The sequence below is a fragment of the Chionomys nivalis genome, chromosome 3, assembly GCF_950005125.1.
Source record: "Chionomys nivalis chromosome 3, mChiNiv1.1, whole genome shotgun sequence".
Classification (NCBI taxonomy): domain Eukaryota; kingdom Metazoa; phylum Chordata; class Mammalia; order Rodentia; family Cricetidae; genus Chionomys; species Chionomys nivalis.
In genome coordinates, this window is record NC_080088.1 from 103,713,364 (window position 1) to 103,728,661 (window position 15,298).

The 15,298-nt window shown below is 47.4% G+C and overlaps 1 protein-coding gene across 1 annotated transcript in view; it reads right to left on the reverse strand.

Moving 5' to 3' along the window:
- Positions 1-14,072: 14,072 nt before the first annotated feature.
- LOC130871196 (S-adenosyl-L-methionine-dependent tRNA 4-demethylwyosine synthase TYW1) overlaps positions 14,073-15,298 on the reverse strand; it is a 78,862-nt gene continuing 77,636 nt past the window's right edge. Inside the window, exon 16 of the mRNA XM_057764515.1 lies at positions 14,073-14,613. Within this exon, the coding sequence (XP_057620498.1) occupies positions 14,392-14,613 (222 nt within the window). The 3' untranslated portion in view covers positions 14,073-14,391. The remainder of the gene's footprint in view (positions 14,614-15,298) is intronic.

A 15,298-nucleotide genomic window follows, 5' to 3' on the forward strand; every position in this document is an offset into this window, starting at 1 on the left:
CCTCTTTTCACTATGGGACCCTGACCCTCATGTATCCAATGTCCCTAAGTGCAGATTCTGCTCAGGCCAATCTTTCCAAAAAGGACCCCGTCAGCATTCTGCTCGGGTGACCAGTCCCAGTGACTGTGGTGCTGGAGAAGGAACATGGAAATCCAACTTCTTTTTTAAAGATATATTTTATTTTTAACTGTAAACACGGGGGTGGGGACCCGAAGAGAGCATCAGATCCCCTTAGAGCTGGAATTACACGGAACTGTGAGCCGCCCAGTATGGATGCTGGGAACCAAAGCAAACCAGAGGACCTTGGTTCGGTTTTCAGCACCCACCACACTGGGTGGTTCACAGCCACTTGGTTGCACACAGCAGTCCTCCAAGCCAAACAACCACTACTTGGGGGAGTTCAGACATGCCCACTTGCAAAAGATCACCCCAGCTGACCTTCTTGGCTGTTTATAGCCCTCAGAGAAGAGAGGGAAGCGTGACCAGACCCTCACCTGAGCATCCAGCCTCTCCCTACCCCCTGCTGTATGCAACTCTGCCCTACTGTGGCCTTGGAGAAGGCAAGGATTAGGGGATCCAAGCTCCATCTATGTAGCTTCAGGAAGGTCATCATCCCTTTTGGTATACCCTTGATGAGGTGCACCCACACTCTGGTAAGTAACCCATCTCCTGTGCTCTATGGAAGCCCAAGAAACTCTTTGGTTCCCCAAAAGGGACTTTGTGGAATCGTGCCTCAGTTTGGGACATTGCTAACATCAACCCCTGGGAAGGAATCTCAGCAACACTTAAATCTTAGCTTTAACTTCAGCTCCTAGGGATCTAACGCCCTCTTTCAGCCTCCTCAAGCACCCGCATGCACTTGCACACCCACACACAGACACACAAATGCACATAACTAAAAATTAATCCTTTTTACTGCCATGGTGATGTTTAATACTTTGTATGCTAATTTAGTAAATTAAAAATGTATCCTCAAAACATTCAAAGGCAAATCTGGAACTGGGGTGCATGTCTATCATCCCAACTATCCAGGAGGCTGAGAAAAGAGGGTGAAAAGTTCAGGACCAGCCCTGGCAACTGAGCAAGATTCTAAAGATGAAAAATAAAGATAGGTCAGGGACTTCAGCCCAGTGGTAGGGCACCTACCCAGTAAATGCAAGGCCCTGGGTTCTATCCCCGGTATGTAAAAAAAGCCTGTGACTTCTCTGCCTGGCTGGATAGGTCATAAGTTTCATGCCATTTATCCTTCTTCCTGCTCTCTATGATGAGACTATCATCATAATGGAATATCTCACAGGTCCAGATGGATGATGGATAATTGAATCTATAAGACTAGCCCTTCAAACTGGATGGAAACACAGAGGCTTCAAAACAGAAGATACCCATGACTCTCTTTTCCTCCCCTTTTCCTTCTCCTCCTCCTCCCCGCCAACAGGGTCTCACTATGTGTAACCTTAGCTGTCCTGTAGACCTTCCCTATGTAGACCAGGCTGGCCTCGAACTCACAGAGATCCACCTGCCTATATCTCCTGAGTGCTAGGATTAAAGGTGTGCACCACCACGCCCAGCCCTGACTCCCTTTTTAAGCAAGATTGGCAGCACAATGTCTTTCCATGAGCACAGATTGTCTCTTAGTTCTTCATATTCCTTTACCTGTCTGTCTGTAACTCCCTAGGTCCTTCTAGAGCAACTGACAGCCATCAACCTTATCCCACCACCCCCCTCTGACATGCACAAGTGTTTGGTGGTTTGAATGAGAACTGTTCTCCACAGGCCCATGCAACTGAGAACTTGGCTCCCAGTAGGTGGTGCTGTTTGGGAAATTATGGAATCTTCAGTAGCTACAACTTTATTGAAGAAAGTCTGTCACGAGGGGCTGGCTTTGAAATTCAATAGCCTGGTTCCATTTCCTGTTCTCCCTCTCTCCCTCTCTGTTTCCTGTGTCTGGATCAAAATGGGACCAACCAGCTTCCTGCTCCTGTTGCCATGCCATGCCTTCCCAGCTATGATGGACTATAAACTGAAAGAGCCCCTTTCTTCCTGAAGCTGCTTTCATCAAGGTATCCTGTCCCAACGATGATGAGTAGCCAGCATGGCAGGGGCCAGCACCACAGCTCTGAGGTCACAGAAACGGAGTGAGGTGATGGTTATTACCAAAAGATATCAGGAGAAAGACAAAGCCGGAGATTGTACAAATGAGAAGTAAGTAAGGCAGATAGATGCCTTAGGTCTTTGGTTTTCTAGGGGGGATTCAGAGTCAGTTTGGGGTAAGGCTGGAGAGCTGGCTCAGTAGATAGGAATGCTTGCTACACACAGTTTTGAGTACTGCGGTTTGGATCTCAGCCAGCCATGTAGAGCCAGTGAGATGGCTCAGGCTGTAAAACACTCACTGGATAAACCCGACCTGAGTTCAGAACCCATGTCAAGGTGGAAGGAGACACTGACTCCCCCAGAACCCACATGCACTCAGACATAAATAAATAAAATATTTGAAGCTAAAGATGTCACTTACTAGCAGCCACATGGGGCTTAGGGGTGCCCAGCTCTAATCTTAGTGCTTGGGAGCTGGAGGCAAAAGGATGAAAAGTTCAAAGTCATCCTGGACTACATGGGGAGTTCAAGGTCAGTTTGGGTTTCATGAACCCCTATTTCAAAAACCAAAAACAGGGCTGGTAAGATGGCTCAGTGGGTAAAGCTGCTCGGTGAGCCTGATGGCCCGAATTCAGATCCCGGGAACCCATGCAGTGGCCCGTACACCTATCATCCCAGCCCTGCTGCGGGGACATGGGAGACAGAGAAGGGAGACTGTGGGAGCTCATGGACCAGACATCCACCAGTACCAGTACACCCTGGTGAACGGCAAGAGGGCCTGCTTCATGATGGAAAGCAGGTACCAACACCTGAGACTATCCTCAGGCCTCCTCACACACACCATGGTGCGCGCACACACACATCAAATAAAACAGAAGTTTTTCTATCTGACTGGCGCGTCGGGACTGTGGAGGGTGAAGAAGTGGGTCACTGGGTATCTGACTTGGAAGAGGGTGTCGTCCCCTGAGATCCTCCTCTTGGCATCCACTTCCTGGCTGCTCTGAGTTGAGGCACTCTGGTTCACTGTGATGTTCTCCTTCACCGCAAGCCCAGAAGCATGAAGCCGGCCTATCACAGGGGCTCTATCTAGCCCTGGTTCCTTCCCCCGAAGACTCTGTTGTGCTTTCTGGCCGCCAGGAAGCAGAGAGCTTTCCATCCATTTCCCCCTGCTGTGCAGTTCCACCTCACTAGGGTTCAGCCACAACCCAGCCAAGGACTGTGAACCGGCCTCTCAAAGCCCAGTAACATGAACCCACCCTCCCCTTCAGTCGCTTCTCTGTGCATCTGATCTCAGGGATGCAATGCTATGTATCACAGGTGCATTAAAAGGCAGCCTGTGAAGCATCTGAAGGCATGGCTCAAAAGCTGAAAAGGCTTTCGTGAGTGAGTGTGTGTGTGTAGACACATACTTTGAAGAATTCTTTGGGATATTTATATGAGCTCACATACCATTGACCACAATGAATCAAACAGGGAGAGGGACCGGAAGGAGAAGGTGTGCAGGTCCCTATGGGAGAAGCAGGGAGGATGCTCTAGCAATTGGTCAGAGCAGGCACTGTGGTATTGGGGACCAGTAATATAAAGTACTGACATGATCACGCCAAAAGGGGGACTGATCTTCTGACCCTACATATCAGGAGAGAAATATAAAAGTGGGCTGGAGAGACAAGTCAGCAATGTGCTTACGTTGCACTCCTGAAGACCAGAGTTTAATTCCCAGAACCCAGGTGAAGAGAAAAATGAAAGTCTGGCATGGTGGCGTGTGCTTATGACCCCAGTGAAGGAGGCTGAGATTGGTGACTCCCTGGGGCTCACTGGGCGGTCAGCTTAGCCTTCTCAGTGAGTTCCAGACTGGTGGGAGAGCTCGTCTCAAAAAATATGGCAAAAACATGAAAAAGGAGAAAGTGATGAGGCAAGTCAGTGGGTAAAGGCATCTGCCACCAATCCTGACGCTCTGAGTTCAATTCCCAGAAACAGCGTGACAGAAAGAAAGAACTGACTCTTCCCAGTTGTCCTCTAATTATCAAATGCTCATCACAGCTCATGTACAACTCCACATGTGTGTGAGTGCACATACACGCGTGCGCGCACACACACACAGAGTAAATCTGGTGCAATATTTTTAAAGATTTGGTTATTTTTACTTTATATGCTTGGATATTTTGCCTGCACATATATCTGTGCACCACATGTGTGCACTACCCAAGGATGCCAGAAGAGGGTGTCAGTTTCCCTGGAACTGGAGTTACAGATGCTTGTGAGCTGCCAAGGGGGAGCTGGGAACCAAACCTGGGTCCTCTGTAAGAGCAGCCAGTGTTCTTGACTACTGAGTCACTGCTCTGGCTTCGTGTGTGTGTGTGTGTGTGTGTGTGTGTGTGTGTGTGCAAATATATGTATATAGTTAGATGGAACCTAACAAAAGACACCGAAAGTTGTCCTCTAGACTCTACAAGCACTCATATACATGAGCACATGTACCTGTACCCACAAATATACCTGTCCACACCCCCACACATACATACAGAGGGAGATGTGACCCACTGACCCCACAGAGGAAGATGTGACCCACTGACCCCACAGAGGGAGATGTGACCCACTGACCCACATATCAGAAGAAAAATATCAAAACGCAGAAATGTTTTGAATTGTCTGGAAGCAAACCGTGATGGAGTGTTCTGACTCACTCAGAAATGTTCTCCCTGTAGAATTAATATATCTTAAAAGAATAAATTGGTCTTGATCAAACTCGAAAAACCACTTAGAGCCTTTCAGAACCAAAAGAGATGCCGAGGCATTTTGATAAGGGCCATCAGTAATCGACAAAGCAAGTTACCTCTGACTTATTTTTTTAAGGGGGTGTTTTTTATAAATGAATCCATTACCAAGTGCTCATGAGATTATTAGAGCCCTGATAAGTGCTTCCCTGATAAGGGAAAGGAAGTTAATTAAGACAGGAATCTGTTATTTTGTGAGCTTGCCAAAGAACCAATTCCTTCATTCATCCTTCGGTACATAGCTCATAAGGCATCTGCATGAGACCCACCCTTGATGGGGTCCAAAGGAAGCTGATGAAGATGCCATCCTCAACTCATAATCTCCCATCTGGGACGGGGAGAGAGGTGTTACAGGCCCGATCTTCAGTGCCTCTGTTAGGTTTGAAAATGAATACCCACACAGGTTCATAGCTTACTCACTTGTTCCCCAGAAGGTGGCGCTATTTCAGGAGGTGGTAGGGCCCAGCTGGGGGAAGGGGCGGGGACCTTGGAAGGTCATATCAAGTCCCTGGTTCCTGACCCTCTCTCCCCTTCCTGGTCCATCGAGACGTGACAGCTCCCACCACAGGCTGAGTTGCTTGCCATGCCTTCCCTGACATTGAGGGACTGATATCCCTGAAACCAGCATCCTTCATCTATATCTGTGTTTCACCCACATCAATTCAAAAATTATACCATGTCCCCCAAATCTTAATCCTTAACATAGCACTATGGAAGGTGGTAGAAACTCGAGGAGGTGAGGCCTAGAGAAAAACCTTTAGGTCGTCGGAGATTATATATATATATATATATATATATATATATATATATATATATATATATTTTTTTTTTTGGTTTTTCGAGACAGGGTTTCTCTGTGGCTTTGGAGCCTGTCCTAGAACTAGCTCTGTAGACCAGGCTGGTCTCGGAGATTATATTCTTAAGAGGATAATGGTGCCCCGTCTTCCTCTTTTTTTCCTCTTTGCTCCCTGGCTCACACCTCTAGGGTCTGGTTTTGCTGCATTCTGCCCTTCCACCATGATGCCCTGCATCCTCACAGATCCTATTCAATGGGGCTGACATTAACTAATCACGGACCAAGACCTCCAAAACTGTGAGCTCACATAAACGTTTCTTCCTTATAAACTAACTGTATTGGGTTATTTGTTACAGTAACAGAACACTGACTAATGCAGGAAGCAAATCTTTTAAGCCAGTAAACCGCAACACCACACGCTATGTCCAGTGCACAAGGTTCTAGGTTCCAACCACAGTAGCCCCCCGCAAAAAAAAAAAAACAAAAAAAAAAAAAACAAAGTCAAAAGAATGAGTTTTCTTTTTTTAAGAGGGACATTTCCAGTTTTTATGGAAGTTACCTAAGCATGTGGGAAATGGCCATAGGGCTCATGGAGAATCTGCAAGCTTTTTTCCCTGCAGAAGCAGGGTGGTGGAGGAACTGGTGACCCCAGGGATGAAGAGGTTTGCCTCTGTCCCCAGCTGTTGGGCACAAGGCTACCCAGACCCCCTGCTCTTCCCCATCCTGGAAATCACAGACTGGCTGCTGGGTTTTTATTAGGCAGGGGAAGTGGCCCATCAATGGGATAAAGTGTAAACACATCCTTTATTTTATGTTTAGATGTGTCTGAGTGATGTGGGAACGGGGAGGGTATTTTCTTATTTTCACCGCTGAATTAAATAAACACATTAGCTCGGGTTAATAGAGCCCAGTGAAATGAGCACCCTGGAAGGTATAGTTAAAGATGTTTCAGCTCCTGCAGACAACCTTGGCACCCCAACTTCCAGGGCAATATCAGTAATAGAAGCCATTACGTCAGCATTTTCTGTTCCCTGGGAACAACAGGCTGAGTCTATTGGAGGGGACAGGATGTGGTGGCCAAAGGGATGGTCAGTTTGTGACTCTGAGTCATGAACTGTCATAATCAGGAGGCAGAGTGTGAGGCCGTAACTGCTCCTCTGCCTCCCTAAAAGGTTTGTAAATTAAAATAATAGGCTTTTACAGGAGCCACCAAGGACTCTGTCTAATGGCCACACTCTGCATTAGCCACCGACAGACCCAGACAGGCCGGTGGCAAAAACAAAATGTCACCTGTACCCTCCCCCCTCCCCGGAGAAAGAGACCGAGAAATGGGAAATAGGGTTCAGTCACTGGATCAGGTTGAGAAAGGGGTCCCAGGAAAGCTGCCCACAAGATCAGGGAGTAGGGATGATCTGCAGGAAATGTCTTTTCCACTACAAATCAAATCCACAGGGCTGGGGTGTGGCTCAGTCAGTGGGAGAGCAATTACCTAGAATCCCCCAGTAAGGTTCTAAGTGTGGCTCAATGAAACAGCAGCTGAGGGTGTCTCCCTAGTCTCCACACGCTCACACACTCATGGGTCCTCACAGAATTCACTTCCCATGGACAGATGCCGTCCTTGCTGAGCTCCAGTGGCTACAGAGTATGTCCCTCTAACCTCCTTCCCTGGTAACCCCATTTCCTGTGCTGCTACTGCATCAGGGCCTGGTACTCCTGCTCTTGTGTTACACTCTCTGCTTAGGGGAGCTCAGCCTCCCTCTTTTATATTTTTAGTATTTATTTTTATTATGTATATTTGTGCATCTGAGTGCAGTTGCCCATGGAGTAAAGAAGACCTCAGGTTCTTGAACTGGAGTTATAGGGTATAATTATCTGTCCTGTCCCTTTTAGAGACAAGCCCCGCTAACCCATCTATCATCTATCTATATCTATCTATCTATCTATCTATCTATCTATCTATCTATCTATCTATCTATCTGTCTGTCTGTCTGTCTGTCTGTCTGTCTGTCTGTCTGTCTATCCATCCATCCATCTATCATATCTATCTATCTATCCATCCATCTATCATATCTATCTATCTATCATCTATCTATCTATATCTATATCTATCTATCTATCTATCATCTATCTATCTATCATCTATCTATCATCAATCAATCTATCTTTCATCTATCTATCTATCTATCCTCTATCACCTATCTATCTATCTATCTATCTATCTATCTATCTATCTATCTATCTATCTATCTAATCTATCATCTATCTAATCTATCATTTATTTTAAGATTAGGCATCACTATATATCTCTGACTACCAGGAACATTCTATGTAGACCCATTTGTTCTCGAACTCACAGAGACCCACCTGCTTCTTTCTTCTGAGTGCTGGGATAAAGGCATGTGTCACCATACCTAGCAGCATTTCTTAAGACAGTTGCCCAAGCTGGCCTCACGTTTGTGACAGTCCTTCTGTTTCAGTCTCCCAAGTTCTGGGATTACTAGTATGAGCCACTATACTGGAATGTATTTTTAGTTTTGAAACAGGGTCTTACTATATCACTTAGGCTGGCCTCAAACTCACTATGTAGCTCCTTAAAAAAATTGTTTCTTATTGTTCATGTGTATGGCATGTGTGAAAATGTGGGTTTTATATAGTCTCCCTTACACTGGTCCTGTGTTTGGATCCAGTAAAACATGCTCTCAACATACATGGAAGTCATCTACGAGTCACCACAAATAGCATGAACTGCTTCTCCCAACTTGAAGTTCTTGAGTGTATTTGATGTGTTTGCTCTCTGTGTGAGAATCATGGATCAGACCTCGCTTGGCTCCAAATCAGAGGCCCCCCGACATGGCCATTGAGAATCCTGCTGCAGACACCTGGGAGGCTAGCACAGGGCTTGAAAGCCCACATCTGAATCTCTCTGTTGGAACATACATGTTTTCATGGTCAACAGATTTTGCTTGCACTGTCTTTCCTAGGCCCATTTTTTGTGTTCTAGATCTGGGTCTTGGATTGAATTTGTCATCCCTTCATGGAGAGGCAGGTGACTGGGTAGAGATGTAGAGGGCCTTGCAGGATTCAGACATGCGATTCGGATTCGGATGTGACAGATGTCACAGTAGCCACGTTAGGAACTTGGCTGGAGGGAGGAGGTGAAATCAGCTGGGAGACCAGACCCGGGTCAAATTCAGAACATCTGGCTTTCCCCATGTAGTCAATGTTACTGTTTTGGGGTCCATATGAGGTAATGGATGAGTCTATTGGTCTCACACATATAGAAAAAAAAAGGAGCTAGCTTTAGACTTTAGACTAAGGAAAAGGAAAGAAAAGGGACAAAAAAATGGCTGCAACCCCGGCCCAAGGCTGATTTCACCCTGTGCCTCACATTCCTCAGGAATCTGCCTCCCCCAGGGGCTGGAGTCATGGCTGGCACTGATGCCCACCAGAGTCTATGGGCATCTACATAGATGTCCATTGTTTCCATACCCACTACCGATGCGGGGATATGTGCTGCCAGCAGAAGGTGGCCAGTTATTCCAGCAAAGTTAGGAAACAAACCGCTTCTTTTGATTGGGAATTACCAGAAGTGGGTCCTCCCTTTCCCAGAGCACTTTGGACTCTTAATGCTGAGCCATGTCCCCAGGCCCATTCCCTAGATTTTGACGGTAACTCCCAATGTGATGATTGATACATTTCTGTGTCCCCATAGGTTCTCTCTATACCTGAGTGTTCACTTGACCTTTGCCCTTGAGCCCTACCATCATCCATCCTAGTCTCAGGTCAGGGCATGGCGAGCCAGCACTGACCTTTGAACTCTCCCCATCCCATCTGACCAGTCTGCAGCTGTGTGCACTAGGCATTACCTCATAGACCTCTCTCAAGTCCATCTGCAGCTCTCCAACCCAGCTGTGCAAATGTCACCCCAAACACAAACGCAGGCACACCCCAGGGGCTTTCTAGACTGTTCTATGAAAAATGCTTACCAACTTGTGTCTGTCTTTTGGCCCCTCCAAGCCATTTGAAAACCTGCAGCTCTGGTGAGCTTATTAAAATGCAAATCAGTTCAAGTTGTTCTTTTGCATAATTGTTCCTAGGGCCCAGGCCTGAGTCATGGACCATTATGGCCTCTAGGCTTGGCTGCCCCCACCCCCAGGGTGTGTGTGTGTGTGTGTGTGTGTGTGTGTGATTGTGTGGGGTACCCACACTTGTGTGTGCAGAGGTCAGAGGACTGGGTGTCCTAGTCAATCATCCCCACCTTATTCCCTTGAGTCAGTGTCCCTCACTAAACCTTCAGCAAATGTTCAAGTAAGAAATGTCCCCATGGTCTTGAGCCTTTAAACACTTACTCCCGAGTTGGTACAGCTGTTTCGGAAGGTTGGTTTGCTTGTTTGTGCTGTTTAAGGCGGTACCAGTGGTGCGGCCTTGCTGGAGGAAGTTTGCCGCTGGGGACGAGTGCTATGATGAAAAGCCTCAGGCCGTTTCCAGCTCATGGTCTCTACTTTGTACTTGTGGTTCAGTGTCAGTTCTCAGCTTCCTGCTCCAGCCGCCATGCCTGCTTGCTGCCATGCTTCCCCGCCAAGGCGGACTCTTAGCCCTCCAAAACGGTAGTGTTTTATTGGAGCAATAGAAGTCTAATTAATACAGCTAGGCTGACAGTTATCAAGCTCCAACCATCCTCTGGTACCCGCCTCCCATAGTATTGGGGTACACAACCCCAAAGGTGGGTGCATGGCTGTACCCAGCTTTTTATGTAAGTGTTGGGAACTGAACTCGGATCTTCTATTTGCAAGGCAAGCTCTCTTACTCACTGAGCCATCTCCCCAGCCCCTTTTCCTGCCTGTTCTACATCACCTTTCAGCTCTAGGTACTAGGGTGGACTCTCGCCCTTCCCCCACTCACCCCTCTCTCCTCTAGAGCAGGATTCTTCCCTGAGATGATGGCTGTATCACAGCACACGTCTCAACCCACGAGCTGAAAACCACTGGTTTATGCTATATAGGGAGCAGAAGGCCAGCCTGTGCATCGTAACAAAGGCTTTGCCTCAAAGGGAGGAGAGGGGAGGACAAAGGAGCTGAGGATTAAACTCAGGTCCTACTTGGTACTGTACTCAGGCACCTCCACACCAAGCCTTTTCTATACAGATTGCAGCTTTGCTTCAACAACAAAAGGGAGGTGAGAGGGAGGACAAAGGAAAAGAAGTCCCCCCACTCACCCGAGTTCCGTAACTGAACCCTCAGTATTCTCAACTAAAGAATGTCTTTTTTCTTCCCCATTTTCATTCTCTTTTTTCTCTCAAGACAGGGTTTCTCTGTGTAGCCCTAGCTGTCCTGGAACTCACTTTGAAGACCAGGCTGGCCTCAAACTCAGAGATCCACCTGCCTCTGCCTCCTGAGTGCTGGCATTAAAAGCGTGCACCACCACACCTGGCCTCATTTTCTTTTTAAAATGTGTGTGTGTGTGTGTGTGTGTGTGTGTATACATGTCTGAGTGCAGATGCATACAGAAGGAGGAAGAATGTGTCAGATTCCCTGGAGCTGGGGTTACAGGCAGCTGTAAGCCACCTGAGTGGGTGGTGGGAACTGAACTTGGTCCCCTCCAAAAACATCAAGCACTCATGGCTGCTGACGTGTCTCTCCTGTTTCCTTATTAAGTCTACCTTGTGCTTTTATTTTTTAAAGTAGCTTGACTAAATGCAAAGCGTGGTAGCTCATACCAGTATCCTCAGCCCTCAGGAGGCGGAGGCAGAAGGATTGCAATAGATTAAGGGCCAACCTGGGCTATACAGCACAGCCTGAACTGCTTGTAAGCCCTTCTATCAACAGAAAAACAACCAAAGATGGGGCTGGGAAGGTAGCTCAAAGGGTGAGAGCACTTGTTACGAGGCGTATGGATACAAGCTTGAATGCCCAGCACCCAGGTAAGCTGGGAGTAGAAGGTAACCCCAATGCTGGGGATGAGGGTGAAGACGGGAGCCCCCATGACTGCTGGACACCAGTCTGCCTCAAGACACAGTCAGGGATCCTGAAAGTGACAAAGCGGTCCTGTCCTCCTCTGGGCTCTGCGCATGTATGCAGGTGAGCACACGTATGTGCATATACACTACACTACACACGCTCACACCCCCCCAAATGGGATGCGTTAGTGAGCAGATGCTGCCTGAGGCTAGCACACAGATGTCAGAGATGCTGCAGGCAGCTTGACCCCAGCTGAGAGCATGTGGGAAGTGTGGATGGGATGTCGTAGGTGCACACTGGAAATCCCTGTGCTCTCCCCAGCCACTGAAGAGTCACTGACCTTAACTTTTGTCTCTTACCTAATGTTCTCCTGAGGGAGAAACCTTCTCAGAACGTATCCAGGTTAGGGCATGCCTGCCTCCTACCAACCCTAACATGTGAAGTCTGGAGAAGACATCCCACTCTGGTGTCACCAGCCTAACCTGCTGTCCCCTCCGGTGCAATTCCCGTTGAATGCACTGATGTATGATGTCGCTTTTGTTCCAACTATAAAATGCACACATGTAACCTGTTCTCTGATGGGGCACAGCACTCAGCCCCCAGTAGTCAATTATACGTGCCTCTGAATGCACGATCTACTTCCTTCCTTCATTAGTAACTCAGGCTTTTAAATTTCGTAGTTTATTTGTGTGTTTGTGCACATGTGTGTGAGTGTGTACGCTGCACCGGAAGGACGAGGTCGGAAGACAGCTTATAGAAAGCCAGTCCTCTCCTTCCACCATGGAGAGGGTTCAAGTCAGGTCATCAAGCTTGGGAACAAGCACTTTAAGCAGCAGAGCCATCTTTGTCTGCCCCTAATATTTTAAAGATTTATCTATGTGTACGTGTGTGTGTATACGTACTCCATGCATGTAGGACCTCCAGAGGCTAGAAAGTGGGGTCAGACCCCCCCCAGAGCTGGAGTTACAGGTGTTTATGAGTCACTTGATACGGGTTCTAGGAACCAAACCCAGGTCTTCTGCAAGAGCAGTACACACTCTTAACTACTTAGTCATCTTTCCAATACATCTACCTTTTTTTAAATTTTTATGAGTGGGTGTACATGTGCATATGTTCATGTGTGTGACTGAAGTTCCTGTGTGTTACCTGTGGCACAGTGTGTGAAGGTCGGAGGAAAACCTTGGCTTTAGTCCTCCTCTTCCATCTGTCGTATGGAAACCCAGGCTGGCCGGTCCTGGAGCTTCTGAGGAAGGGGTCTCACGGGACTAAAACTCAAAGAGCAGAGGAGCTTTAATCTGTGGACATAAAAGAATGCTTGTGCCCTGGGTCTGTAGGAAAGATTATTGTGTTTTAGATAAAAGAATTTTAAAGTAACTTCCATTACTTAAGGAAAAAAATGACTACAATATTTCTGGCTAGAAAAACTGGAAGCTGGGCACAGCAATGCACATTTGTAATGCCAGCACTCAGGAGGCAGGGGCAGGAGAGTCAGAAGTTCAAGGCCATCCTCAGCTACAATGTGAATTTGGAAACAGGCTGGGATATATGAGCTCCTGTCTCAAGACATGTCGGGAGAAAAGGGAACAGAAAACTTACGTCTTAAACGACAGATTGATTGTGCATAGCAGTGAGGGCAGAGGTACAAACAGAGAAACATGGAGAGGAGACGGAAACGTGCACGCGCACAAGAAGTGTCAACAGTGACTCTGAACAGAAAGACAAGGAGAGGCCCTGTCCCACACGTCTGCTGCACTGATGACAACACACTGAGTGGCAACATTTCTTCCAGAAGGGACTTGGACTCCCATCTAGCCCGTCACCTGCCATGGTAACCTGGCTGGGACAGAACGAAACACAGGCTGGTCTGAGGTTTAAAACAATTCCCCCCAAAGCTGTGAACATGCAAAAGTTTAAAGTGGTTGATCTAATATCTTAAAATATTTGGAAAAATAAATAACATTTAGAACTGGAGAGATGGTCCAGCAGTTAAGAGCACTGCTGCTCTTCCAGAGGACCCGAGTTTAGTTCCCAGCATCCATGCTGGCCATGCAAATGAGTGCTGTGCTCAGGGAGGCCAGGATAGGGTGTCAGATCCCTGGAGCTGGACTTACAGGTGGTTGTGAGCGGCCAACATGGATGTTGGGAACACACACACCTTTGAGAATTGGGAACAATCATTTTCAGGAGGTGTGACTCTTTAAGATTGAGAAAAGGAATGGAGCCCTTACCTTGAAAGGGGCAGAAAGGTTTGGCTCAGTCACTGTAAGTTAAATATATTGGTGCTCACTCCGGAAAGAGCCAATAGCTCAGAGAGCGCAGCCGGTGACACCGCCCGGTAATCCTAGCTTTCAGCAGACTGAGGCAGGAGCATTGCTGTGAGTGGATGCCAGCCTGTGCTACCTAACCAGAACATATGTAAAGAAAAGAAAGAAGGTCGGGGGGAAAGCCAGTAGCTCGGAAGAAAGAGGCAGAAATATTTATTCCCTGTGTAACACCCAGGAATAGCACTTAGGAAAATTACTAAAATAAAGTTCAAAACTATTAAAAATCCAAAGGTGACTGTCGCCTTCACTGTCTCAAAAATGAGCTCAGAGAAGGGCCTGCGCTCTGGTGAGAAGCACTGGGCCGAGTGTCCAAGTGTCTGCAGCCCAGCTGCCTGGTGGTGTCACTCTGGAACACAGCTGCCAAGTTCTGCCCTTGACAGGGTGATGGGGACTGAGAATCTTCTAGGGCCGGGCGGCTTTGTCTTTGGAGATCCTTAATTCAGATAAGCTCAGCATCCAGAAATGTCCTTTGCTTTGTTCTTCCTCTGGTATCTCGTGTCCTTGGGATCAAAGCCTCTTTCCCTGGCCCCGAACAGTGCCCACTGTGGAGTTCTGGCCATGTAATCGCTCGCACTGAATGTCTTTGCGCCTCCGCTCTCTTCATACTGCAGCACGAGCTCTTGGAAGCGGCTGTAATCGATCCATGTCCACCACTCTCCACTGACCTTAAACTGTAAAGAAAAGTTGTCAGAAGCAAAACTATAAGGAAAAGAGTTCCAGTCCCACATGGATGACTGTAGTAGATAGCTGTGCTGCCTATGTTTGTGACAGTCTGACCCAAACTAGTCATTCTGGAAGAGAGAACCTCAACTGAGAAAAATGCACCCATCAGACTGGCCTGCGGTTGCGTTTTCTTACTCAATGAATGATGTAGATGTCCCAGTTCACCTTGGGTGGTAGCATCCCCAGGCTGGTGGTCCTGGGTGCATAAGAATGCAGGCTGAGCAAGCCATGGGGAGCAAGCCAGTAAGCAGCATCCCTCCATCATCTCTGCATCAGCTTCTGCCTCCAGGTTCCTGCCCTGACTTCTTAAGTGATGGACTGACTACAAGCAATACACTGAAATAAACCCGCTCCTCCCCAAGTTGCTTTTGGTCATGGTGTTGATCTAAGCTATAGAAACCCTGAGTCAAACAGTATTAGTCTGGACTGGAAAGATGGTGCAGGCTCAGCGGTCAAGAGTATTGTTCTCCCAGAAGACTAGAGTTTGTGCCAGCACCCATGATGGGCAGCTTGTATCTTCCAGTAACTCCGAATCCAGGAGATTCAACGCCCTCTTCTGACCTCCATGGGCAACCTCCCCCCTACCCCCCACACACCAGCATACAAAAATAAAAATATGTTTTTTTTAAAGAT